The 27,992-nt window shown below is 34.2% G+C and overlaps 1 protein-coding gene across 6 annotated transcripts; it reads left to right on the top strand.

Moving 5' to 3' along the window:
* The first annotated feature begins 1,697 nt into the window (after nt 1–1,697).
* Nucleotides 1,698–27,643, top strand: LOC129259721 (SH3 domain-containing kinase-binding protein 1-like). 6 transcript variants are annotated; one of them, XM_054897983.2, is made up of 13 exons: nt 1,698–1,918; nt 2,486–2,673; nt 4,293–4,380; nt 4,999–5,183; nt 6,199–6,250; nt 6,986–7,036; nt 12,682–12,830; nt 13,410–13,551; nt 14,298–14,416; nt 16,677–16,880; nt 18,322–18,720; nt 20,872–21,109; nt 22,474–27,643. In XM_054897983.2, the coding sequence occupies exons 1-13, from the start codon at nt 1,720–1,722 to the stop codon at nt 22,620–22,622; spliced, it is 2,163 nt and encodes a 720-aa protein (XP_054753958.2). In that variant the 5' UTR covers nt 1,698–1,719; the 3' UTR covers nt 22,623–27,643. The 6 variants fall into 6 exon arrangements, with proteins under 6 accessions (XP_054753958.2, XP_063954120.1, XP_063954121.1 ...); XM_064098050.1 differs by lacking the exon at nt 6,986–7,036; XM_064098051.1 differs by lacking the exon at nt 16,677–16,880.
* The last annotated feature ends 349 nt before the right edge of the window (nt 27,644–27,992 follow it).

Below are 27,992 nucleotides of genomic sequence, written 5' to 3'. Positions count from 1 at the left end.
TCAGGGAGGAATTAATCACTGTTTCACTTGACAAATAGGAGATAATTAGAATATTTCATATTTTATATAATAAAATACAAAAGAAATAGTGAGTGGATGACGTCATCACTCTCCTCATTTGCATACCAACCAGGATGTGCATATAACCGTTTTGTGAAATTAAGCGAAACTTTAAAATGTCATAACTTTCTTATTTTACATCCGATTTTGATGATATTTTCGGTGCTGTGCTTGTTGGATTTTTCTCTTTTTATTCAAACCAAATTTTTGTTGGGGTGGACTTGTCCTTTAAAAATTTATTTCCATTAATACTCTAACAAAACATTTCCCTTGATTACAGGTGTACTGTGTAATATTACAGTTCATTTGGAAATAAGTTGTTTGGAAGTGAAACTGAGATATTTTGAATGAAATCAGACATGAAGTTGTTATTCAGGAAAAGATATCAATATTATTTTCCTGGTGTGCCATTTGATATATTTTTTTACCATCTAATTTCCTATTTCTGGTTTCCTATATACAATGCGAAGTTATGAACCATCTACATGTATGTGTACATGTACTGTACATGTAATATCAATGTCTACATTATATTTTAGTATTAAGATTTTTTTTCTACCAAGCTGTGAAATAGCTTTGTACCTAGATTTCTAATAATAGGAATTCAGGATTCTTCAGAGAAAATATTTCAAAACTAGCATGAGAACATGGACAAATGTACTTCACAAATCACTTCATTATTAAACTGAATAAAGATTATAATTTGAATGAACCTGACATGGATACATGTATGTACAGGAACCCATGTGATAAACATTAATATGAACTTAATAGAGATATGAAGTTATGTAATACAGCCAATTAGTAATAAAAATTCCTAAATGAATTTCCTTGACAATTCAAGAATGCAAAAATGATATTACATATGTACAGATATATTGTCGGCGGTCATCCGAATGGATGCAAACCCATTTCAGAGAAAATCGACGTCAAAGTCTACTGTAATCTTCACACTTAGTTCCCCAGCCTTACAACGTACATGTATTCATGCACTAGAATAATACAAGGATCCGATAAAATATCGCAAAAGAGGAGCATGCTTGTAATTTTGGTTTGAGCGATTTAGATTTTCCCTGTACAAAAACGCCATACAAAAACAACCCTGACTGCAATTTCAATGCCAGCGGTCAGTCAAAACGTTGTAATGCAGTGCCGATAAAACGGTTTGGCTGACCGCGTATTTGCATATTAAGTGCACGCAGCTGTTGTTTGCTTTGCTACAGTACACATTTCCAATGTGATTTGCGCATTTTATCAAGTTGTATGCCATTGCTGTGAAAATCCCCTCATATCTCAGAAACTAAAATAAATTGCAGCCTAGAAATTATTGTTATGAATAGAAAAGGACTTGTACTTTCATTTTCTGCAAAAATCTCAAAATCAATTTTTTGACCAAAATTGACTGATACGATGGTCTGGATGAACGCCGATGATATACTCATTGACAGTTGGGACCATTTATTATTTTTAGTGATATTTTTAGTGTCACATACAGTTTACATGTAAATTGGACCTGATTTTATAATCTAAATTACAAAATATTTCAACAATGTTTCTTACGAAATTTGAATGATACATTTCTGTGAATATTGTATGTTGACCAACATTCATTTTTGTTTTCTCCTTTTTTTGACAGAGGGTGGGAGTAAAAAGAGGAAGATGAGAGCGAAGGTGACTTTCAGCTATAGTCCACAGAATGAGGATGAATTAGAGTTAATAGTAAATGAAACGGTAGAGGTTATTGACCAGCCTGAGGAAGGATGGTGGGAAGGTGTCATCAAAGGAAAACATGGTCTATTTCCATCAAACTTTGTCACCATAGTAGATGAAGATGATGCTGCAGAACATAAAGCAGAAAGTGAGTATCTATTGACTGGCCTTGAGGGCAATACAACATGTTATTGCCTCATATAGAATTGTATTTCCAAAAATTCTAGTAAGGGCAATTAATATTGTATTCCTGGATAGTCTTCTTTGTCAATATCATCATTATTGACATACAGCCAACATCTAGAGATTTTTCAGCGACATTTTAAAAGAAAATTTGTAGCAATAAACTTATTACCTCTAAAAACTCCCTAATGTACCACCAAAGAAATGGAGCATTTTAATGTTTATAAATTCATGAAAATTGACATAGAGTGAATGACTGGAAATTACATATCATAATTAGGTAAACCCTCTCATAAAGACTGATAAAATCAAACACTTTAATATTCATGTACTGTATGATTGGAAATTGACACCAAGACTTTTACCTAAAACACCTAAATTTGGGTGTAGGATAACCGTTTTCATAGCAGACCTACATGTATAACAGCCCTAGACATTGCTGTTCTCTAATTTGCACCACTTAGTACTTCCCATAAATCTGCAATTTCCATGAAAAAAAGGTAATAATTTTCTTTGTTCTCCATCTTGCTAGCGGTGCCATCATCCGGTGGAACGACTCCGATGGAAGAGGAAAAACCAGTGAAGAAGATCAAGAGTTCCGGTATCGGACATGGTAACATCTTTGCCCAAGGGATGCCTCAGCTCAGGAAGACTCCTTCTGGGGATAAAGATGTACGTACTCAAGCCAAACCTGAGTCTCATCCATTCGCTTTGAAAAGGGTGAGGATATACCCATAGACGGGTAGTGCATTATCATCAAACCTCAGAACAAGATTGTTCTCTGGCTTGCCATGAGTATGTAGGGCCTGCTTCATAAAGACTTACCACTATGATAATTTTACCACTATTGTAACTACCACAGAAACCTTAATTGTGATTGGCTGCTGAGCCCTGTTATCATGGTAGTTGCCGTAATGGCAAAGTTATCATAGTACCTCTTTATGGAATGGGTCCATGAACATGTTGTTGATTTGGTCATGTCTACAGTTCATGGCAGAACTTCAGATCTACTGTACAGCCTACGTTCCATCTAGTATGGTCTGCAGTATTTATGATTTCTCACTACCTTTGATTACATTCTTACTTTAAGGCCTACTGCAGTCACACCAACAAAACCATCTTCAAATTGACCACTGATGTGTCATTGAAAATAAAGTAATACATTTGGTAGGTCTGGGGCCTGTTGCATGAAATTTTTGCCATTAAAAATCTCTGGCAAATGAACAGAAGCCATGCCATTGACAATTAAACACAGTGAAAAACTCTGGCAAAAAAAAAAAACATTGCCAGAATTTTTCTTTTACGCAGCAGGCCCCTGGAGTGAGTTTCCCCCCATTTTGACTGTGGCAGTAGGGTGGTATAGTAAAACCTGTGTATAAAGACAACCCAAAGGAGGCACGTGATCATGTACCACAAAACCCACAAAAAAGTTGCGCTACATGATTTTTATTTGAAGGACATCAAGAGCGGGTTTGGTAAGAATTTTTGAAAGAGTGTATTTTTTCCTTCGTGCTATAAGAATTTGGGTGTACCAGAATCAAACCCAAAGTCATAATTTCAACAGTTTTAAATGTTTAAATGTTTTGCCAAGTGTCAAGCTCATCCAGTTGTAGGTAGAAGGGAACTTTGATTAAAAGTTCTTTTCTGGCTGGTCACATATGGTATTGATAGACATGGACATTTTTTGGGGAAATCTTTTTAATGGTGATTCTAATCATTATGATGAAAGTGATTTGGCAAAGTAGATAAGGCAATTCAGATGTAATATCTTTCTGAAATGGAATTGGCAAAAGATAGCTTATAGGTTTATTATGCCAATGAAATGATACTTTTTCTTATGCACTGAAAGAAAAGGTGATTATTTGTTCTATTTCACATCAGAAAGATCTAATTACAAAGAGAAAAGGGAGCATATTTCTCTTTGAAAAATGACTCCTGAAACTGAAATCATATGCCTAAATTAAAGTCAACACTAAAAAAAGTTCAATCTCTCCAGTGTTTCACTTCTTTTCACTTTTAGTGTGCACAAATGTGTTTGCTTCAATAACATGCATTGGTAATGTTTTCCTTAATACTCTTCTTTGAAGTGCAGGTTATGGGTAAAATAGTAAACAAACTTTTATGTAATGATAGTACACAGTGCAATACACTTTGATGATATGCATACTCCAGGTAATGTTGTTGTTCATTGGGACTATATAAATCAAAGCTGTGAACTTGATACCATGATTATCAGAACTTTAGTACATGTTTCCTATACACTTGTACCATTTACCCTCTTGCTATATGAAGTAAACAGTGTTCAAATATAATTTGTCTTTTGGACTTAATTTGTGTAGATGTCATTACGGAAAAAGGAACATGAGGAAAAGAAGGATGAGGAAAAGAAAGAAGATAAGAACACAACTCCCGCAACAGAAACAAAAGGTTTGTATTAATGCTATAGAAAACATGGTTATTTATTCTTTTGTGAACTTCTAGGGCCAATTTTATCCTTTGTTAAGATACAAGTAACCATGAGAAGAGCATTGGCGTACTAATTTCTAAATCTGCCAACTGTTAGGGGGATCAGCAATTCCTTTGTACAAGTGCCTTCATTTTCACTTTTTACTCTTAAATAGGAAAAATTCCTTCAGTGTCCACAATTCCTTGGAATAGGATCGATTTTAAAAGTGTAAATTCCTCCATTTATTTTCATTGCAGTTATAAATTTATTTTGAGAGGATTTTGTATCTTTAAAATAAATGCTGTGATTAATCGTTTAGTTGACATAATAAATTATAATAAGTAATATGCAATATTCATATAGCACTTGATACAATGTTTCTATAAGCGCTTCAATCTTGGCATGGCTACCCTGATCAGGTGCTTGAGAATTCAAGAAATTCCTTCCTACCCATCATCCTTTAAGAGTGGCAAGTGTAGACAGATGTTATGATATTGATGCTGTGGTGGATTGAAACCTGGACCTTGTGGTTCAAAGTCCAGAGACCTTTCCACTTAACCACAATAAATAAACATTTATACTCCCTCATTTCAATCCAGGATTATTTAAAGTGAAGGTGATATACGACTACGAGCCCAAGAATGGCGATGAGCTTCAGTTAAAGAAAGGAGAGATAGTGACTGTTACTGATAAGAATGCTGGGGATAGTGGATGGTGGAAGGGAGAACTCAATGGTAAAGTTGGAGTGTTTCCTGATAACTTTACAGAAGAGATTCCTGAAGAGGTAATTAACCCTTTCCGCTCCTTGTTGGAGCTTTAATATGGTATCCCTTATCTTAACGAAGTTTGATAATTTGATCATTGATTACATTTTGCATCAATATATGCCCCTTTACTTTATCTGTGATTGTTGATCTTCTACCTTTAAGCACTCTTTTTAGCATTCTTTAACTCACTCGTATTACTACAATTAAAAAGAAATAGCTCTTTGAGTAATATTTGATTATGTTCATGCACAATAAAATCATATTTGCAATTACTACCTAGTCTGAGTATTGCAAAACACTGCATTCTAGATGGTTTTGTATATATGCTCTTCAAGTGTAGTACTTCATTTTAGAGCTTGATGTATTTGTTTAATGCTGTAATATGTAATTGAATCCATACTTTGCTCATTCAACTCATACACTATATTCATCACATTTTCAATGTAATTAGTGATGTGCATAATGCAACACCCTTGATAACAATCCAATCTATTTCTGATAGAAACCAAAATAGTTTCTATTGCATATGCAGTTGACTTACGGATATTGAAGGGGGAATGAAAGTAAAAATAAACACAAGTGTCTCTGAGATAAGATTGATTCAGACTAAGATTTGTCTTTCTTCTATCAACCATCTTTATCTTTCTTCTTATCTTTCATTTGCCAACATCAGAATGATTTTCCCCAGCCTATACATACTTGAAGATATTGTAGTATAGCATTGTACATATACTTTTTAGCTAATATTCAAAGAAATGAAATAGGCAAAGCCTATTGAATAATCTTGTAGTTGTAGTCTCAAATTCATGCTTGCAGTATTCCATGTACAAAATATACAAATTTACTACATTATTGTCGCCACCCTATACATACTTTTTCACGTTATTGTATTTTTTCATTCTCTGTATTATACTTCTTGATTTAAATATGAAAAAAATGTACATGTATTCAAAATAAAAGCCAATTGACCGATAACTGAATGTAGTTACCTCAAATTCATACTTCCAGTATTTTTTTTTTTTTTTTTTTTAGAAAACGAAAAAGAAGAATATGCCTGCTCCTGTTCCAGCGAGACCTGTATCAGGTGAGGAAAAAATAGAAATTAATCTTGAGACTATAACTTTGAATAACATAATAATAATGATATATTAGTTGTATGGAGTAATTCTTATAACTCTTTGTTAACCTTGTATCTACTCAGTGGGACAGTATATTCTGTTTTTATGATATGTAAGATTTATATAGCACACTTTCTATCTTAATTAAATGCTCAAGGACAAGATGCCTACGAATTTTAAATATTGAAATACTGTAATTATTACTTAAGAAATACATTAGATGTGAACCAGCAGACATGCGTTTACATTCATATAAAAGTGTTTGGGAAGTCCTTGTTTATGTTTTGTTTTTGATATACATATTCCATAATGGGTTTTGCACTTGAAATAAAGGGATAAATGGTTGATATAGCTGACTAAAAATACATATAGGATATATTTATTGATTATCGTGGGAGAACCTACATGTATAGCTATAGATGTGTCTTTCTTTCTGAAGGATGATATTGACATATAGTTCAGGGTTACATGTAGATATACAAATCAACCCAATTGAAAATGAATCAATTTTTTTAATTGCTGTTCAGTACATTTAACTAAAAGCACTTTGCAAAGTAGAGGAAAATTGTAGTGTAGAAATTGGTCAGTTATCAAGCTTTATTACAAGAGATGTTTCGCACTTTCAAAATACGTTTTGGGAAGTTTTATGAAAAAAAAAGATGAGATTAAATTGAATATTGGTGATTATTGAAAATGACTAGGAATGTTCCGAGCACCAGGGGATGAGCAGCATTCACTGTCCGCACCACCACGTAAGATTTAAAAATAATTTTCCTTATGAATCACTTGTAAATCACAAAGCACACACTTCTATCGCTCTCTTCTAAACATTACAGTATATAGCAAGCGTATACGTAGCTTCTGCATGCTAGCCATTATTAGTCACTCTCATTCATCTCACCATGGGTTTCATACATATGTAGCCAGGCACCACAAAGCCCATATAACGTTGCCAGAAATGAAATTTTTATTTAAAGATCCTGCTGTCTGGAAGAGGTGATTGTCAGCTTCAAAATGATGCATAACTTGGCTACTGGCTTTGGACAATCCTAAACCATCACTTTTACAAAGAGAAGAGTGTACCGATATTATAGATCAATTGATGCCTTTTGATGAATAAGAGGTTTGAGTCTGGATGTTCAAGAAACAAATTTACCACCCCACTGTTGCAGTGACAAAAGGATTAAAAATCAAAAAAGGTTTTATAGCAGGAGTCATTAAATTTCCTCAAAATTTGGCGTACTAATGAAAGCATATCCTGCTCATTGTTACGAATAAGAACTAGTACATGGACCTACACACTTTTCAGTTTATGAGAGTTCAAAGTGGGGAAAATTTTTTGGATTTTAAGAAGAAGATGAAATTCAAAATATTGTTAATTACAGAACTTTGGTTTTAATTTGGTATGTGAGCATTTATTTTTTTCACAGTATGTAGAAAAAAATCAAACTGTTTCAGAAAATACTGAAAAATGAGATTTGACCATTCTGGCCCAAACAACTCTCGATGCTCTCCAGCTGAAAATCACCCAGTGTGACTATTTACAGGTTATGTGGTGCCTGGATTGGTCACCCCTCTTAATTATTTGGCTGCACAGTTAATAATAATTTAACAGATAAAATATGATCAGCTGACACTTTCTGAGCTGTTTTCATATGTAAATCAATATCAATATTTGATCATACAGATTATTATATACACAGCAAAAAAAGTAAGTCCCCCTAAATCAAATTGCTGTAACTTTTGAACGGAATTATTTTGAGATATAATATTTCGTAGGTAGTTTTCTACACTCATTAAGCAACTCCTGGTGAAAAATGAGATTGATCGCTTGAATCATGCATGAGTAATTAAAGATTGAATTAAAAATGACCATTTTTGAAAGTCACAAGAGTCGTTTTTCAGATTGTGCAAATACAAAGTTGGGCAAAAGTTGATTTTAGGTGAATTTTATGGTGTTATGCTGATTTACTATCCATCATTTAGCCACTCCACACACAATTTTGATATCGTATGTTCATGGTTGAGCGAGCACAATGTATTGCAGGGGCCGCGGAAGCGGGGGGGGGGGGGGCTGGGGAGCTTCAGCCACCCCCCTCACACTTTTTCCAAAAGCATGTAAAAAAATGTAAAAATGACCATACGATTGTGATTTTTTGCATGGTCAGCCCCCCCCCCCCCACTTTGAAAACCATTCCGCAGCCCCTGTATTGTGACGTATCATTATAGGGGTTTATGGTAGTATCTACAACTTGTTAGATCATGTTAAAATTTGAAAATGTTGATGTCTCCCCCGATTATAGGCCCCTCCCCCATTTTAAAATTCTGGATCCACCACTAATTTGTCCATAATTTAAACTGATCATGAGAAATTGTAAGGAAAAGAATACATTTATGCAGTATAAAGAGTATTCATTCCTAAGATTTCGAATGTGCTCGCTCAACCATGAAAATGTTAAAAGTTCGGAAAGTGTGTGGTGAAAGAAATGATGGATGATAAAAACAACAGCAATTAAAGTCACATTTGAACCGAATTTGCCCCCAATATTCACTTTATTACCCTTTAAAATGAGTCTGTGACATTGAAAATACCAATTTTCCCACTTTGATGCGTGTTCACTCATCCATAAATAAACAAATCGATTTCATTTTTGCACAGAATTCTGCCCATAGGTTGATAAACATTACTGCCAAATGACATTGCTAAAGACAGCCTTGAAAAAAAGTTCCACCATATTGAATAAGGGATTACTTATTCTTAAACATATGCACCCATAGTGTACACAAGTCTATGAGAGAGGAAGTCAAAATTTTAACAAAAATAAAATGAGGGTTTGTTTCATGGACGGTTTTTGTTACTTCTGCCAACAGTTATTTCATGAAACTTCGCAAATGGCTTCAGAGTAACACTATCCAAAAGGCGCGCACACCAAAATAACGTTTCGATACGGCACAGAGTGGGGCCAAGGCATTGAACTTTCTTCTCATTTGCATAATTTTCGAATATTGTGTGCTCACTGATGCATTAAACATCGGGATTTTCATAAAATCAAATCAAATGAACTATGCAAGGAGGTTTGTGACAGATATCCATAGTTACAAATTGCATTTTTTCCAATAACGTAAAAAAGAGCTAATCACATTTCACATGTTCATTCAAGCGTGAATGTTTAATTAAACGCCCTTGAATCATTGAAGCATGTTAATTGATCATGAAAATAACAAAAAAGTTGAGAAAATATCATTTTCAGTTACCAAAATGAAACAATATATGCCTATGATATTTGTAAATCGTATTTTTTGTTTTCAATAAATGTTCATTGAACCGTGAAACGATGAATATTGTTGAAGATACTCTTCCCAAAAATAACTGTCATCATATTCTATCATTTTTATTGATAGAAATGTTTAAAAAATCAAATTATAGCAAATTTGGACTTGTGTTTATTCAACCGTAAAGTTTAGCCAAAAAAGTTGTATCGTCTTTTAGAAAGTACCTTTTACAAGCCTTCTGACTATTTTTCATGATGAGAATGTGGAATTAGTTCCAATAAAATGGAATCAAAGTAATGATATTTGGCTTGTGACTTATGAAAAGTGACATTTTTGCCTTTTGACGGTGCTCACTGAAGCATGACGTAAAATACGTCAATAACATTTACTCAGACGATAGCTTATAAAATTACCTACACGCTCATGTAAAAATATATTTAAAAATCGCATTGGTTCGAAAATTATTTATGTTTGTTTAAGGGAGGACTTACTTTTTTTGTTGTGTATATATTAATCAAATGAAATAGGATTAGTTTGTGTTCTCACAACAAATTTGAGCATCAAACTTTCAAATAATAATGTATTCCCTACTTGTACATATACATGTATATTAAACTTTATCTTGCAAGCAGTAGAGGTGAGTATGAAGCTAGTGGCCAAAGGGTATTTCTATAAATTACAGTGGCAAATGGTGGTTCTAACAATTCTATGTGTATACATTTTCATTCATTTTTTACATTATCTTTTTTCTTTTTAATTTCATAAAGTCGGTTCAAAATGAGTTTCACCATTTTAAATCTAACATCAATTTTCAAACTTGCAATTATTCAGGGCCCTCAAGGACAGCAGTTTGTTAACTGATGAGGCCACCCTGATTAAATAAAACTGAAAAGAAAAAAAAATATTATATTTCACCTTGTTTATAACAACGCAATATTAATCATTATTAATCTAGTTCATATGTCTATATTAAGTAAATCAACTTTGTATGGTTTCAATGCATGAGTAACACCCACATATAACAGCCATGAGATGATGTCTAGTGGGTTAGTTTCTGAATACTTCATTACTTTCTCTTTTCACTTCATATATCCTTCTGTTGGTAGTCAATGGTACTTGATATTACATGTACATGTATAAATGCTATACTTGTATTATGCAAAAATAAAGAGCGGTCATTGGGATATTTTATATTACTGAATGAACTCTGTCCATATGGTCTGACTTGGTTTATCCAGGTGGCTCGCGACTGGTGCCCATTTTAGAGTAATGCAGTGAAATACTGTTTGAATGGAATTAGAGAAGAGGGGTTTATTGCAAAATTTCATTTTTTTTTCTTTGGGGGGGGGGGTTATAAATGATTCTTAAATTATATGTTAGTTTGTATGAGATGGAAATAAAATATATAACAGGGAAATCACTATATACTTTATTGTAAATGTACATACATATATGTATAGCTGTAGAGGCATATATGTAATTGATATATTTAGCAGTTCTTAGCTTTAACAAAGTGTTTATGCCGATTGCATGGTTGACAAAATCTGTTATCCCAGATTTGGTTTTAAATTCACTTTTTGGGCGTCAATTATTTGATAGTCAACATACGTGTATTAGGGAACATCCTGTCTGAATTTGGATTTTCTATTTAAAAAAAAAGAAGAAAATTGTCTGATTGAAAAGTGTTTATGAGAGCCATGATATAAATGTCCTAAATTTTGATGATATTCAAGGTTTTGTCACCCAATCTTACATGCTTTAATAGCATTTTGTTCATTTACATTTTCTAAAATGTTTCATATCTTTTTATTAAAATTACATGTAATGCTAGAATAAGAGTGTAATGGGCACACCGTGTATTCTTTCATGGGCATATGTTGGTCCTGAAAAGGACCACCTAACTGGACGTTTTGACAAGTGCTTAACTTTTGCTCATGCTCCTGAAGACTACAAAAACACACTTGTCCAAACGTTGAGTTTGGGTGGTCATTTTCAGGACCAACATATGACACAAAAGAATACATGCTGTATTTTGAATTCCACTACACTCTTATTCTTCTTTGCCATGGAAACCTTCAGAAGTGAATGCAAGAATGTTTCTTTTGGTATTTTGTATAACTACTATTGAGGAATGTGAAAATTGATCAATACCATATTATGAAATGTCTTCCTGATTCATTTTGGAGAGCTTGCCAAGAAAAAAAAACAAAGCATGTAAAAATGCCAAAAATAAACTGGTCTATAATATGTACATTTAGAAAATCATGTTTATGTTAATCCTGTCATAAGAAGTTCATTTGCAAACTACTATTTATTCAGATGAAATTAATTTTTTCACTCTGCTATAATTGACGATTTGAGTAAAAAAAGATGGGATTTTTAAGACCATCAAAGTGAAATTAACACAGGAATTTCATTATGAAAGAGAACAAATGGAAAATAAAATGCTTTGTATTGTCCGCATCAGCATCAGAAAGAGATAAAAGCTATTTTTCTTTTTTTCTTTGTAAAAAAAACCAAGAAAACAAAACACATTATATGTCATTCTTCTTTTTAATAATAATTACACTTTCTTGTGAAGTCAGTGACCATGAAACGACAATGAGTGATATGCATTTGTTATCCATCAGATCCAACAATAACATATTTCAGACAAATTCCTTTCATGTATCTTTCATTTTGCTTTAATACAGTGTTATACTAGCTCCATATAGGAAACTCAATAAACATTAAAGAGCTTAAATTGCTGAAGTCGATCTGCACTACATCATGCATATAAATCCCAATGGGCTGAAGTATTTCTGGTTCCTGTCGTACAAAGAGTTGAGATTAATCAGATCAACCACAACTATGGAAGGCAGGCAACATCAACAATTAAAACATGTTTGTTCAAAGTATTTTCTAACTATTATGTATATTTATACATTCATCGTTTCTTGAAAATTCAGTGTGCTTCTCTTTGTTTACAAAGGAAATTGTGCAAATTTCCTGTGGAAAAAAAAAATTATGACATTGATGGATTTCCATAAAGTTGAAGTTGATTGGATCAATCACAACTCTTTATAAGACAGGGCCCTAGTATTTCTAGATTTAACCTACATGTATGTGATATCATATCCATCAGGTCCATCGAGACCTGGTAGTATGGAAGTCAAGGGAGGTTCTACACAGAAACCTGGTGTTACTAAGCAACCGTCTCAGGATAACATGAAGACTGTTCCTAAGGAATCTCATATCAATGGCTCAAGACATCTCCCGCCTGGTGCTAAACAGGTAACATTCTAGTTACACCTTTTCTAGGATTCTGGTATTAAATCAATCTAATCTGAATTGTAATCATTATGTCAGAAAGGAATGGTTGAAGATTTATAACACAAATAGCAAGTTATTAATCAAGATATATATGATTTTGGAAAAAAAGGAATTCCTCAGCAAGTATGGTCTCCTTGTATTGTATGCTCTGAGCCTGAAGAACCCTGATTATTTGTTAACACTTCAGTTATATAATGATTTCCATCTATTTTTCATCTAAAATGTTCAGGCATTGTTGATTATCACTTTGAAAGGATGCAGCAATTCCTATCATACCATCACAAGAAAATATTTTTCTGCTTTCGTCAAAGCTGAAATCCCTTTAATATGGGGCAATTTGTTTTACATTGAATGTTCCTGACTTGTTAGATGAACATTTAAAAACATCAAGGTCATGATATCATCAATTATCTGCATTCTTGCATGCAATTATGTAATAGGCTATTTAAAATGTGATTGGTATTTATGCCTTGGAATGGGTAACATTTCCCTGTCGCATTTGTTCATCGCTTCTTATTGTCACTTTGTTTTGTATTTCAGGTACTGCCACCGCCTACGGCTGGAAGGCCTCAATTATTCAACAAGCCTACAGCGTTGACCAAACCACAGTCAACATCTAAACCACATGATGTTAAAGAGACACCAAAGGACAGCACAGACTCTGGTAAATCAGAACCAAAAGGTGATTATATACCTCTACTACATTTTCATGAAACTCACGCCACAGTCAACCCTGTCTCTCAAAGCCACCAATGAAAACAGAAGACACAAGTGACCATTGGAGACAGGTTCTTCAACACATTTTTTTTTATAATGGGAGACAATTATGGTGGCCACCAATTTTCATAAGACAGGTGGTTGCTAAGACAGCTTGACCAGCATGTTGCGCTTCAGTACTGTAAACAGAAATACTCTTTTTAAATGTTGATATTGTAAGGGAGAGGTAACTTATTTTTACGGCAAATGTTGGAAAAATAAAAAGGTCAAGAAATATGTAAAAGCCAATGATAGGGTACATCAAGGCCAGAATCAATAAGGGCATCCATAGCCTTTGATGAATGAAAGCCATGTATTAATTTATAATTCTATTATATATAGATATACATGTATGCATGTGCTATCCAGGGTTTCTAAATCAATTTTTGTTGTAATCAGTAATAGATATTTGTAATTACGATGATTAGAATTATTTTCTTGTTGCCTTCTCAAACCTCCATTCAAGAATCACATTTAAAAATAGACATTCAAATTTTTACTTTCTAATAATAATATTGTCCTACAATGTTGTTATTTATAGCGCACTAAAGACATTGATGTAGTCCTATGTATCTAAGAGCTTACAGGAGTGCATCTTTGAATGTATATTTGGCACCATACAAACAATGTAACCTGTTATATTATTTTTGTCCTCTAATATTTTTTATTCAGAAACAACATTTGATAACATCAAGCCCAACTCTGAAAAACTGACACACATGAATCTTTCAAGGCCGAAGGCAACCCCTAATAGGAGACCGCCCTCTACGTTTGGCGCACCTCCAGCATCGGTAAGTATCACATGCTCATCAGTAGAGATGGCAGGTTTACTACCAGGACTTGAAGAATGGAATGGAATGGGAATGTTCGTGAATTGTTCAGGCTCCTTTCAAAAGTCTTGTGCCACGTCTTGAAGCAGGAATCATACTCAGTGCCTTTTACAGCAATTTTCCTGCATTCCCCTTTGATCTGTCTGTGCTGAAATGGGAGGATTAGTGAGCAAAAAATGCTGAACTCAGCGTTTTTCACAGCACCTTTCCTGAGGCACCCCATTGGTTGGTCTGTTGTGGGCATGTGGTGGTCTAGTGGTTCTGACTCTCGCCTATCAAACAGAGGGTCATGGGTTTGAATCCTAGCCATGGCGTGCATTTATCCACACTGCTGCACTCGACCCAGGTGAGGTGAATGGGTACCCAGCAGGATTAATTCATTGAATGCACTGAGCGCCTTTGAAAACCTGGTAGCTTGAGTTAAAGCTGGGGTTATAATAGAAGCACTTTGTATCCTCAGGAAAAAGTGCTATATAAATCCAGCAATTACAGTTGCTTTCCTTGAATCCCCATTGATTTGTCAATGCTGGAATGGGAGGATTACTGAGAAAAAGACGCTAAGAAGGATTCCTGTTGAAAGACAGAGCTTAGGCTATTATTGTCAAGGGGCGTTACTCCTGATTGTGGCATTAATGTATGATAAATATTAAAGTAGAACATTGTTTATGTCTTTGTCAGTTCATATTGAAAACCACCTGCTTAAGCCTGACTGTATTGTAGACCCCTATCCCATTTGTAGTGCATTTTGGTAACTACCCTGTTGTTCTTTATTAGTCCCATATGTAGTAAATCAGGTAGTTTTAATAGTATTTTAGCAGATTTCATGCAACGGCTATGAAATTATTTTCTTGTTCATGTACACTATAATAATTATTATTTTGCTCTATAACAGTGAAAATATGTGAGAAAAAAAAAAATGTTTATTTTCACAAGATCAAACTTAAGTACTCAATGCTCTTTATTGACAAAAATGGGATTAGATATAGAGTACCGAAGTGATGTCACAATCTTTTTTTTCTTCAGTGTTTCGGATACCATATTATGGTAGAGCATGATAAAACCCCCAGCTACCAAAATTTGGTGGGAATCGGACCATGGGCCCCAAGATATAACCTCATGGATACATAATTAGCCCCACTGAAGTCAATGTATTATTGGCCTGGTTCCTAACTTTTAGAACCAGGCCAATGATACATTGACTTCAAAGGGGCTACCGGTAATTATGTATTTGTCAAGTCATATCTTGAGGCCCCTAGGACCAAATCCCACTAAATTTGGGTTGTGGGAGTTTTTCATCATGCTCTACCAAAATATGTTATAAAAAACGCTGAAATGCAAAAAGTGAAAATTGATGAGATCACACATCGGTACTCTATTGTGCAGAAGAATTTGGGACATTCAAATTAACAAAAGCAAACTGTTTTTCAAGCAACTCCTTTTTAAAGTAACATTGCATTTGAAACACTGCATTTCCTTAGGATGAAATGATTGATATTAAAAGTTTTCTTTTTGATCAGTAGATCTATGGTAATGCTCAATGTATCAGCCAGTGTATTGTATTCTGGATGTTATCTATGCATTCTCCTGCTCGATGCATCATGTTTTATTTATTCAAGCTTGTTTATAATTTATCATCACTGCTTGCATTGCAAAACTTACATGCCTGTTTGATTTGAAGTTTGATTTTTTGCATGTTTATGATTTTATTTTTGTTTTTCTCACTTTTCTTTTTCTTTCCTTAACCCTTATGTTTTCTTTCATTCATTGTGTTTTTAAACTGCATTGTAACAACTAACCACCATGTTGAATTATGAATGTCTTCTGTGTAAACATCTTCAACTTCTTAAACCTTATCTCACTTTTCTGAATGAAATTGGCACTAATTCACTGAATAAATTGAACCAACCCCAAACAAACAAACATAAAAAATATTAATTGGTCACCCACTGCAACCACCTTCTCAAAACCCTTCTTCCAATTATAAATTTCATGTTCATTCCTGAAAATGATATGAAATAATTCATCTCGATCCATTTCAATCAAAACAAACATCTCACCAACACATCAATTATGGGGTTCTTTGATTTCAAACGACTGTGGGAAATTTTTAAATTCTTCTTCTCTTCATTCATAAAACATCATTTACTCCTCAAACAAATCTTAATAAAATGATATGCTGTAATTCCATCAATCACCCACCACCATGCTATTCTAACACCAGTCATCATCTAACAACACGCCCCTCTCACCCATCATCAGCCCCCCTCCTACCTCCACCTCACCGATCACCAGCGTCGATGGCCCCACCTCCACGCCACACCCCTCCTCCCACGACGACGATGAGCCTAAGCAGCCACCCCCATGGAGTCGAGACATCAAAAAGTCCCTTCGTAGGCCGCCTGTTGCACTGCCTACTCAGGAAAAGGTGAAGTGTTTGTTGTGGTCTCTGTAATGGAGAAGCTAACAATAACTTTTTGAAAATTTCCTATTCAGGGTTTGTGGCGGGTGAATTGCTGATCTAATAATAAACTTTAGATTAACCATGAAACCCCCTAGCTTGCTTATGGTATTCACAATACTTTCTGTTGCTTTACTGTGGTGCAGCCCTCAAATTACTCAATTTTGAAATTAAAATAACATCTGCACTTGCACAAAGGCACTGCCTTTTCATTTCCCTTCTGTACGAAAAGTCTGCTGGTGTACATATACCATATTCCCTATGTGTTAATGTTAATATCCTTTGTGCCTTACACTGCTTTTGCTATACCCAGCCAGCTCAGTATCTACACCTGTACATAATTATCACTGACAAGCAATTCATAAGTATCATGAGCTGATACAATGCTTTTCACAAATTTTGTGAGTAAATCCTCATGAAGATTTCCACATCAGTAATCTGCCATTGGTGCTCTTAAACATGGAAGCAGTTCACAAAAACCTGATTGTAAAGATTTCTGGATGAAAATTATTAAAATACTTCTGTTATAAATAGTATATTAAACAACAGAATTGATATGTTTTTACAGAAATTTCATCAGGTATTTTATTGAATAGTTATTCCATAAATATAATCTGAATAAAAAATAAGAGAAGGCAATGACAGTCATTGGAAAGTTTTTGAGAGTGTAAAATAACATTTATTCAAATTTATTCTATCATTGGAAGAGCTAAATCTGATTCTTAGTTTAAGAAGTTGTTAAAATATATTGTCCATGACTTCTTCATATAATGAGACTAAGAGTCAGTTTTGCTGTACATTTTTATCATCTCAGAGATGATAATGAAGAGACGATCAACAGATATAATATGATTGTCATTGAAACTGTTTCTAGAGAAAGTTGGTGAATTAACCATTGGATACAGAAAGTCATAACCAATGGCAACAATAATAATTCATAATATCTTTATTGTCATCCAAATATGCCATTGCTTTCATTGCTTACCATTCTTTGATAAAAACTTCAAGAAAGAAATGCACATTGCTTGCAATTGTTGAGTCTGAATTACCAAATATGTGCAATAATTAATGTGCAATAATGAATTAAGCTCCATTTTGTGCTAGCTACTTGTTTGTCACTCTGCCTAATGAACAAGAAACATGTTTGCATGGCTTTGGTGTGATGTTTTACTAACATGCTGAATATGCTTTATGTAATATGGGATGTAATATTATACTGTGTCATAAACCCAAAGATTACTGATAGAATTGGTAAGCTTCTTTAACATTGGTTTGGAATAAGTGTGAGTACTAAAATTATATCCTTTTCAACTGGTTAACACATCCTTAATCACTGATCCTGATTTCTAATTTGTAAATAACTCGATGAATTATTTCTCTAAACTCTAAAACCTCTCATTTTCTGCAGAAATCTCCTCCCCCAACCAGTAGCTCCTCCTCCTCCTCTCCTCCTGCTGATACTCCTCCTCTTGCTCCACGCTCCAAACATAAAAAAGCCCACCTGTCCACCCCATCCCTCGCCCCTATACCAGACCACGCCCCCTTATCAACCCCCTCTAATACCTCAAGCTCTGCCTCATCATCCAAAGCAGAGGAACCTACAACAACTCCCCATTCAAAGCCATCATCTCAGGCCCCTCCCCTTACCGGTCCACTCCCTGAGAAGCCCCGCCCTTCGGACCACCTTCTGCCCCGACCATCCATTGACCCTGGTCCCAAGGAGTCTGCTAGCAGCCAACCGCCTTGGAAGATGGAACTGAAAAACAGAACTAATAAATCTAGTGGGCATTCATCTGCTTCGGCTCAGGTGAATTGGACTGAAACTAATCAAATGGTTAAGGGTATAATATCTACATGTATGTACTGGCGGGTATATATTCTGATTAATTCAGTATTTAAAGGGATAATCTGTGTGTAGGGGTGTATGTGTGTTTGATGAGTGTATTCAAGTATTTTGACTTGAAAGAAAAAGCCTTTTCTTCTCATTCCTTCATCTCCCATGTTTCTGTTTTTATGCATCATAACCAAAGTCTGTGTGACTTCTTTATATCAGGAATCATGCAAAGCATCTTATCTCCCATTCCAATGGTATACAATCAAATCTAAGGATTAGCAACAAAACAAGGCTTGCAGGATCATTGCTGAAAGTTGCAATGCAGACTTTATTTAGGTGCCATATTCGATCTTAGATTCATTTCTTTTAATTAGAAAATATATTCACAATCACAAAAATGTCATCATGTTTTGCCAATATCTTGTTTTCAGTCAATACATTCTCTTTTATTTTAGGGATCACACCTTTCGTTTCCCAAATCTCTTTCTTTTTTTCACAGCTGCTTTTCAACAAAAAAGAATATCATTCATAGCAATTATGTGAATTCAATCATGTTTTAATTCTATATTTTAGATTCTCATTGAATACAAAAAAAATATTCATGGCATTTTCATGGACTTGCTCACTCAGTACTTTGCCTTTTTCATATTTTTAAACTTTATTTTGTATTTCCCTCTTCTTCTCATTCTTACTACTTCTATACTGTATTTTCATTGTACATTTATTATCATGAATTACATCTGCAGCCTGCATATAACTTTGTTGTAAAGAGCAACATTTATTTTAAGGGAGAGAGATGAAGGGAGGGGATTTAATACATGGAGATCAAATTCAATGTAACAATCTCATTAATTGGAAATTGAGTATACATTGTAGACCTTTCTTCTCGACTGTTCTTTTTTATCCTTTTTAAAATTTCTTTTGACAGTGACAAACCCTTTAATATTAAACCAAACAACAGCAGCTGGTATCAGCAAAGTGTTTTTCCCATAATTCACAGCAGTTGACTACATTTCCCAAGTTGGCTTTTTGTAGAGTAACCAGATGAAATATCTTGTTGAATTCACTCGTACACAGGCTCGTGATTTAGTCATTCCATTGATATCTGATAGTTCTGAGAGCGGTATTTATCATATCAGTTTGTGCTTCAACTATATCAAGATTAATAGTTAAGCAGAGTAAAATATTTATGTTGCTTTCAAATTTAAATACCTGTATGTTCTAATGAAATGATTTACATGCTATGTTAATTGTATTATTTTTTCTTTGACCTGTTTTCTGTAGCTTGTCCCCAAACCAGAACTCCCAGTCATTTGCATGTTCCATTCCAATACAATGGTTGTGAATTGCTAATAGTTTTCTGTTAATGTCTGATTGTGATAATAGTTTGCCTGGGATGTGAGGTGTACTAACCCTTTATTGCACTTGTGGTGCATTTGTTTGCATGATAGATAATGTTTGTATCTTATTTTCTTCAAATTTTTTTTTCCTCCTATGATGATACAGGTTCGTGGTTATGCCATGTTCTTGTTCTTTCTGCATTCCAATAATTAGAAATTACATTTGAAAGATATTTCACTCCCCCCTATTTTTGTATTTATCAAGAATATTAAGATTTTGTACTGATTTTGAATATCAGTAACCCCAACATATTGCAGTATAATACTGTATGATATTGTTTTGGATGTGAGGTTTAAATGGTGAGACCTGGTTTCTTTGAAAATGTATTTTACATTGGAAGGGTCAATTTATTGCAAAATAATGTATCATATTTTGGGTGCACAATAAGATTATTAGACATTCTTTAGCAAATATGTACAAATATGTTCATTTGATTTTCTTATTATGCCTTTAAAATCATGGAATATAGAAATCATTTTAGAATAAAACATTAATTTTTTTTTGTCTGATCAAATTTTATCTATTTCTTCAAAAGTTCAAATGATATTGTCCAGAAATCAAGATAATTTTAAAAATATTTGTCAGTATGGTTTGTATCCAAGGATGACGTGACCTCCTACAGACTCATTTACTTGTACTTAAAGACAGATTGTAAATGTTTGGTTTATTATATTTATGATAAATCCTAACTTGTTAGTTTTATAATAATATCTCCTCATTTAGTCCACTGAAAATGGCAGTGTACATGTACCTCCTGGTAGACCTAAAGCCTCACCAGCTCAGTCTGGCTCTACCACCACCACCAATACTACCACTGCTCCAGCTACAGATACCAGCAGTGGAGCACCTCCAAGGCCACCTGGAGGGGTTACCAAGACGACAGCATCCTCCAACTCCGCTGCTCCTAGTAAAGATGCAGCCACGTCTGCTGAAGTGCAGGACTTGAAGAAAGAAATCAAAGGTATGCTTTCTTTTTCTTTTATCATTCTGCAACACCACTTCCCTGAAGATCAATCTTAAGATTTAATATTAATTAATCTAATGTGAATATTTTTTTTCTTCTATTGTTTTGTTAGACCAGGGGCCCGTTGCAGAAAGAGTTGCGATCAAACGCAACTCAAAAAATCTTGCGCAATTTGATTTTCAGCCAATGAAGCACTCGTATTCAGGACTTGCGTTTGATATTTTGACTTGCGTTTAATCGCAACTGTTTCTGCAACAGGACCCTGATCCCTGAAATATAAGATATTAATTCAATTTTACGATCAATATTAATGCATCATATTTAAAGGATTTTTCTGGTATTGTTTTTTTTAGACCGATGCCTTGAAACATAAAGATTCCAAAAATAATTCCTAAAACTAAGGCAAAGTATGGTAAACCATTGAATGAGGAGTTGCCTATATGATTGTGACATTCACAAAGATATCTGTGTAACTGTGCTCAGGAATTATTTCATCATGTTTTAAAAGCTATGTGTAGAACATTATACTCAGTTGTTTGTAACCTTATAAATATTGGCAGAACACTTGCAGGGGCCGTGGAACGGTTTTCAAAGTGGGGGGGCTGACCATGCTAAAAATCACAATCATATGGTCATTTTTACTTTTTTGTACACGGTTTTTGAAAATAGTGGGGGGGGGGGGGCTGAAGCCCCCCCAGCCCCCCCCCCCCCCCCCCCGGTTCCGCGGCCCCTGACTTGCTATGCAAGCCAGGGAAATGGAGTCAAATCATGGACAGGGAAGTGTATTCTCACGTTATCTTTCTAAAATAATTGGCCAAAAATGAGGAAGAGCCACTAGCAGGTTGACACTCTGACATCCCAAAACTGTCTGGACATGCTATCAACCATGATCTACATTGGTGCTAGAAAGTCAGTGAGCCTCACCAGAAAAAGCACTCCTTCATGCTGAGTGCTGAACGAAGACAACGATGCTACAATGTTTGGCAAGCCCAGAGAAACACACTATATTGACTGTATATATCACCTGACTTTAATAGCAATTAAATATAAAAAAGATTGCAGAATTTGAACACTTTTAGTAAAAAATATGTTCATTTTCTGGAGGGGTTCACTAGCTTTCTAGCACCACTGTAGATCAAGATTGCTTACCAGCAAGTACATCTTTGTTCACTTGTTCTGTCAATCTGCTAGTGCTGCAATTCCATCCTCAGGCAATCTTAGTTATTGTCATATGATGAAATCATATAGTAGTAGGTGAATGCCTCATGAGGTTATACATCTCATTCTGTTCATCGTGTGAAGAAAAAATATTAGTTTTGAAATCAAAGAGTAATCATTTTCTGTCTCTTTTCTCCTCTCAGCTCTCCATGAAACTATTGCCAGCATAAAGAGTGATTTCAAGAAAGAGGTGAAGAAGTTGATGACAGAAGTGGACGACGAGAAAAAACATAGGATGATGATGCAAGTTGAGTTAGAAAGAATAAAGAAAATTGTTATGGAAAGAGACTGATCGTCGTGGAAACCACATTCTCATCATCAGTGCAAACTAGAAAAGAGACATAATAGTTCTTTCATTGGCTGGATTCATGTCCAGCAAGTTTTTTTGTAAAAAAAGCATTTCATCACCGCTATTTTTCAGATAGACTTATTTTATTTTCAACTCTGCTGCAGTCATTCCTTGAAGACCGTCGAGACTTCCTTCTATTCCATTATTTTATTTTAAAAATGATTCCAGTAAAGCAGAATTTTCTTCATCGGACCAAATTTTTTTTTGTGTCATCCATTAACTCGCAAGTGTTGGGATGAATTTATGTGTAAAAAAAGAGTTTTGAATTCATTTATATTATAAGAAAGATACATGTATATTTTATCATGTAAAGAGTGTTTAATGACATATTACTTCACTTGTCCTTGTATGTATATATATAGCAACCATCCGATGCACATTTCTTGCTCTCAGAGAGAGCAGGCTAAGATAAGAAACAGTGGATGATTTTGAGTTTGGTGTTGGTGCCGACTTCCCTAGCTCTAGCACCTAATCATGTTTTGGTGTTAGTGTTGGTTTAGGAAGCTTAAATCAGATTCAGTTTGGTGTTAGTGCCGACTTCCATAGCTCTAGCACCTAATCAAGTTTTAGCGTAAGTGTTGGTGTAGGAAGCACAATCAGATTCAGTTTGGCGTTGCTGCTGAATTCCCTAGCTCTAGCACCTAATCAAGTTTTGGTGTTAGTGTTGGTGTAGGAAGCACAATTCAGATTTGCTTCTATAGCTTCAATTCCAAATCTGAGTTTATAAAAATGGTCAAAATCACATTATTGAATAATGTCAGCTCCAAAGTCAAAACCAATTGAGACTCGTCCTGGGACTCATTTCATAGAACTACTAATAATAAAAATATACAATAACAGTTAAAAACTACCAAAATCCTTCAATCTGATTGGCTAATAATTAACTTTGTTATAGAAATTGTGCATTTGTTATTATAACAAGTCTTCATGAAACAGGACCCTTTTTTTTACGGTAATGTCAACTCAACACTAACACCAAAAGGACAACACCAAACTTGAAATCAGCCAGTGACCTAACTGGAGGGACCCATGATTAATCTGACTTCTTTGACACCGTTGCTACCTCTCATTATGGTAGACCAGTCTGATAGTCAGTATAATTACATGACTAAGTGAATACCCAATGGCCCATGCTTTGAATTTTGGTTTAAGTTACACTCTCGCCTGAAGTTGTGGTTTAACTATGGATAGCCAATGGTGACAAATCTTTAATCGTAGACGTTCAATTTATAAGTTCATTTGACACTCAAAATACTCTCTACTCTCTTGGAAGGATAAATGAAATAGTTGTCTTCATATTAAAGAACCTGGAAAGAGCAGAGTGGACATGACAAAAATACAATGTAAACAAAATTTTGACTTTTTGGCTTCCCATAATTTTAGCGCAGTTAGGCCATGGTATACATTAGACTGGACTTAGGAATACAGGCCTGTGTCTTGATTATATAATTGTACTCAGTGCTTTCACTCAACTGATACACTCATGTGTGTAGGAAAGTAGTCTATTGTTATTTGTTAATCATTATTGTGCTACTTCCTTTATCAGATTTTTCATGGTTCCTCCATAAACGGTCACACAAGAACTAACTATGCCTGCTATTTGAAAATTTATAATGTATATGAGCTTGGAAATAGAATTGTATTCATTAAAAAAAAAATCATTATCGTATGTTATTGTATGAATGCTTCAAATTGGTCTGTGACTTGTGTATGTATCGACAGTGGCAATTGGAAAGCATTTATTTGCATGGTAATTCTTGATATCATTGTTCCTTAGGTGGACATAGGAAGACAAAAATAAGAATTTCAATAAAAACAATATGCACATTGTAGCTTGTAATCAGTTATAGTTTTCAATGGAGAGAGGGGGGGGGGGGGGTCATCATCTCAGTGTCAAAACTCCATGAATATGACTAATGGTAATAGATTCTATCGCCATGTAGAGCCGTCATAATTTCATGGCTTCTTCCCTCAAACGCTATATGAATACAGGGCATACGCATAATCAGAGTTATCAGAGATGTTCTTGTTGCAGATCACCAATGCGTGCTAAGCAATAGCTTCAGCCTCTAAGATGGCGGCAGGATGATGTCAATGCATAAGGTCTATTACATTTTGCATGTGGTAGTTGCTTTTTTTTGTTATCTGAGTACATGTAAACGAGAATATTGCTAAAAATGCCATGTGCGTCCAAATTACATGTAAAGAACCCTATCGATCTTCCTTTGATCTTACAGGTTATTTTTTTTTGGTCATTCAGGAAACGATAACAAATAATACCAGTTCCAATGAAAGAGGATGGTAAAGGTAATAATGGCTTATTCTGTAATTTGGGATTTGGTTCTTTCATTCTTTTGTTTAAACAAAGTAAAATACAGAGTTTTTTACTCTTTCATTCAGAGATTTTGCTTATTTGAGAGCATATACTGGATTTCCACATGATACACAGGTTTTGTTGAGAGTGAAAGAGAGAGAGAGAGAGGAAAAGAGAGAATTAGAGAGAGAGAAAAAAAAAGATTCCTCTCATTGCATAAGCAACTATTGTGTATTTTAGAGGGGTTTTAAGATAAGACTTATTTTTACAAAGGTGCGTGTATTATTTGCTAACCAGGTAAAATTCATGTTAACATGATTCCATCACACTTAAAATTTAAGAATGTTTTTAAGAAAGTAATTAAAGTTTTCATGATCCTCATTTTAAGTCTTTCATAATTGTTGTAAATGTTCATGTAGTTCATACACAAAATATAAATTGTGCTTGATAAAAAAATATTTGTAATGATTTTAAAAATTTATTGTGAACTTTATTTTTCAACAGATATGACAGAACTAAACTCGGCAACATTTTGCGTTCAAAGTCAAGGGTTTGGAAATAAAAAGAAAAAGGGGACTTAGTTCAGATTCATCATTGATAACAGAATCAATTGACCTTTGCGAAATACCATCAAAGAGTTTTGATGATATTAAATTTTACAATGTTATTTGCCTACGATATAGACTATGAAATTACCAGTGGGAAACTGGCTAATTTAGGTATTAATGCACATTTTCCATGGACCCCCAAATATATTGTGTTTAAATATTTTTTGTCTTATAATGGTAAAAATTAACAATTTTTATATATTAATCAGGCATAAATCAAATAATATACTATGCATATCAAATTAAATAATTTCCTATGGGAGTTCGAGCAAAGAAATATTACCAAGATCATTGTTCAATGGAGATGTATTTAATAAGTAACTTGTATCTAAGATCTGATAACTAATTCCTTTAACTGAATATCAGTCAGAATGAACAATTTAATATATTAACCAAAGCATTCATTTGAGGGCTAAGTAGAACAACTTCTAAAGAGCATTTATTTAAATGTTAGTTGATATTTTCAATACCACACTTGCCTTTTCTTAGACTTGATAGTAAAATCATCTCTCACATTCAGATATTGAAATTAATTTTCTCTTATTTTTTCACTCTTCATACATTACGCAAGTAGTCTTTCTTTTATGCCTTGGTCATTAGTTTAGGAGTGATTCAAAGCTTGCTGGTTATTGTATTATCAGCTTTGTGAAAATCATCAGTTTCTAGGTGCTTATTAAAGTGTGTCATATATATGTGTACTTGAAATCTGTCAAAAGTGTCTTGTAAAGGATTTCAATCAGATATATTTATTTATTTGCTAGCATGATTTTAAGTAATTGATATCATTTATTGATTGATTATGGTGATGAGGTGTCTTGATGTGTTTGGATTTTTATTGTATGGTAAAAGATGAAAGAGGAGTCTCACATTGTACCGGGCCAATACAGATTTATTTGAATTGCTGTTTATCTAAAGACAGAGTACAGGGTCTCTTTGCATAAAATCTCATAATAATAATAATAATAGGCATTTATATAGCGCTATCTATCTAGAAATATTCTATTCCGAGGCGCGTTATTATTATTACCCCGGCTTTAGCTCGAGCTGCCTTTCAGCGCTCATGCATTCAAGGAATTAATCCTGCCGGGTATCCATTCACATCACCTGGGTTAAGTCCAGCACAATGTGGATAAATTTCTTGCTGAAGGAAATTATGCCATGGCTGGGATTCGAACCCACGACCCTCTGTTTCAAAGTCAGAAGACTTATCCACTGGGCCACAACGCTCCAGGATTTTAATTCTGCCATTATTGGTACCAACCATGGAATACTTGATTTTGGTTAGCTGCTGAGCCCTGTTATCATAGTATTGACCAAAATGGCAAAATTAACTTAGTAAAATATATTTTTGCAATAAGACCCAGAAGTGGATGTATAGTGTGTATGGTGTAATTATGGCTGTATATTTACACTAGTTGGTTCATGCAAAAAATCAACAATTTGATACTCTATGATGGCATGAATGATTTGGGTTAAAGTGTGATGCATTAAATTCCCTTCTAAAATCTGTGGGATAATTTTGGTCCATGTACTTGTTCTTCTAGCTGGTCAACCAATTTGTGTTATCACTTCAAACTCATTTCAATTCATCTTTGGTTTGATTTTCTTTTTCCTAAATCTCCAAATGAACGGTGAATATAAAGACTATTCTTATTCTTAATTGATTAAAGGCAATTAAGGCATGGATAACTATAATATTAATTTTTTTTTAGTTTGTCATGGTATAAATTGTTCATCAGTGCTATTTTTTTCTTCATCTCAATGCTTTCATTGTAATTTTATATTTTGTAACTTCGTTTTCTTGTACAAAGCCTGAGATTATCTGGATTTGTAAATTTTATATGCTATGAAGAAGGTCAATATAGCTCTGCATTTGCAATGTATTCTTTCAAACATTGGGGGAAATATCAGAGAAATTTCTAATATTGTTTTGTATGAAATATAACTGTGATGAACGAGACTTAGAAAGTTGCTCATTTGGAAATTGAATATTGTAGAAATATTGGGATAGAAGAAATAAAAAAATTATATATATAATGAAATACCTGAAATACTTGCATTGTGTTTTTAAAGTAATAGTTGCGTGGGTGTCGATTTGTATTGTGAATCTATTGTTCAAGGGGGGATGATTCATCCCTTCACTTGAATAGTATGACGTCACAGATTGACACCAGTGAATAGTTATGTGTGTATCTTTGTTGATATGATCCTTAAGTAGTACCAGAAGGGAAAGAAGAACCAAGACAAATAACCTTTGCAATTGAAATGAAAAATAGTACCGTTTCGTAAGGCAGACAAAAATAACAGAAAAAATAGAGAAACAAAGGCATTGAATCGCCCAGATTTGAAGCATTTAAATGGATGCCAAAATTTATTTTAAAATTACTGATA

This window comes from Lytechinus pictus, chromosome 4 (genome assembly GCF_037042905.1).
Source record: "Lytechinus pictus isolate F3 Inbred chromosome 4, Lp3.0, whole genome shotgun sequence".
NCBI classification, from domain to species: domain Eukaryota; kingdom Metazoa; phylum Echinodermata; class Echinoidea; order Temnopleuroida; family Toxopneustidae; genus Lytechinus; species Lytechinus pictus.
Note: the sequence above shows the minus strand (reverse complement) of the source record. Positions and strands in the feature narration are given on the sequence as shown.

Coding starts and splice junctions, on each gene's coding strand:
- LOC129259721 (XM_054897983.2), top strand. CDS start 1,720: ATGAGAGCGAAGGTGACTTTCAGCTATAGTCCACAGAATGAGGATGAA. Junction 1,919..2,485: donor TGCAGAACATAAAGCAGAAA/GTGAGTATCTAT, acceptor CCATCTTGCTAG/CGGTGCCATCATCCGGTGGA. Junction 18,721..20,871: donor ATTCATCTGCTTCGGCTCAG/GTGAATTGGACT, acceptor CTCCTCATTTAG/TCCACTGAAAATGGCAGTGT.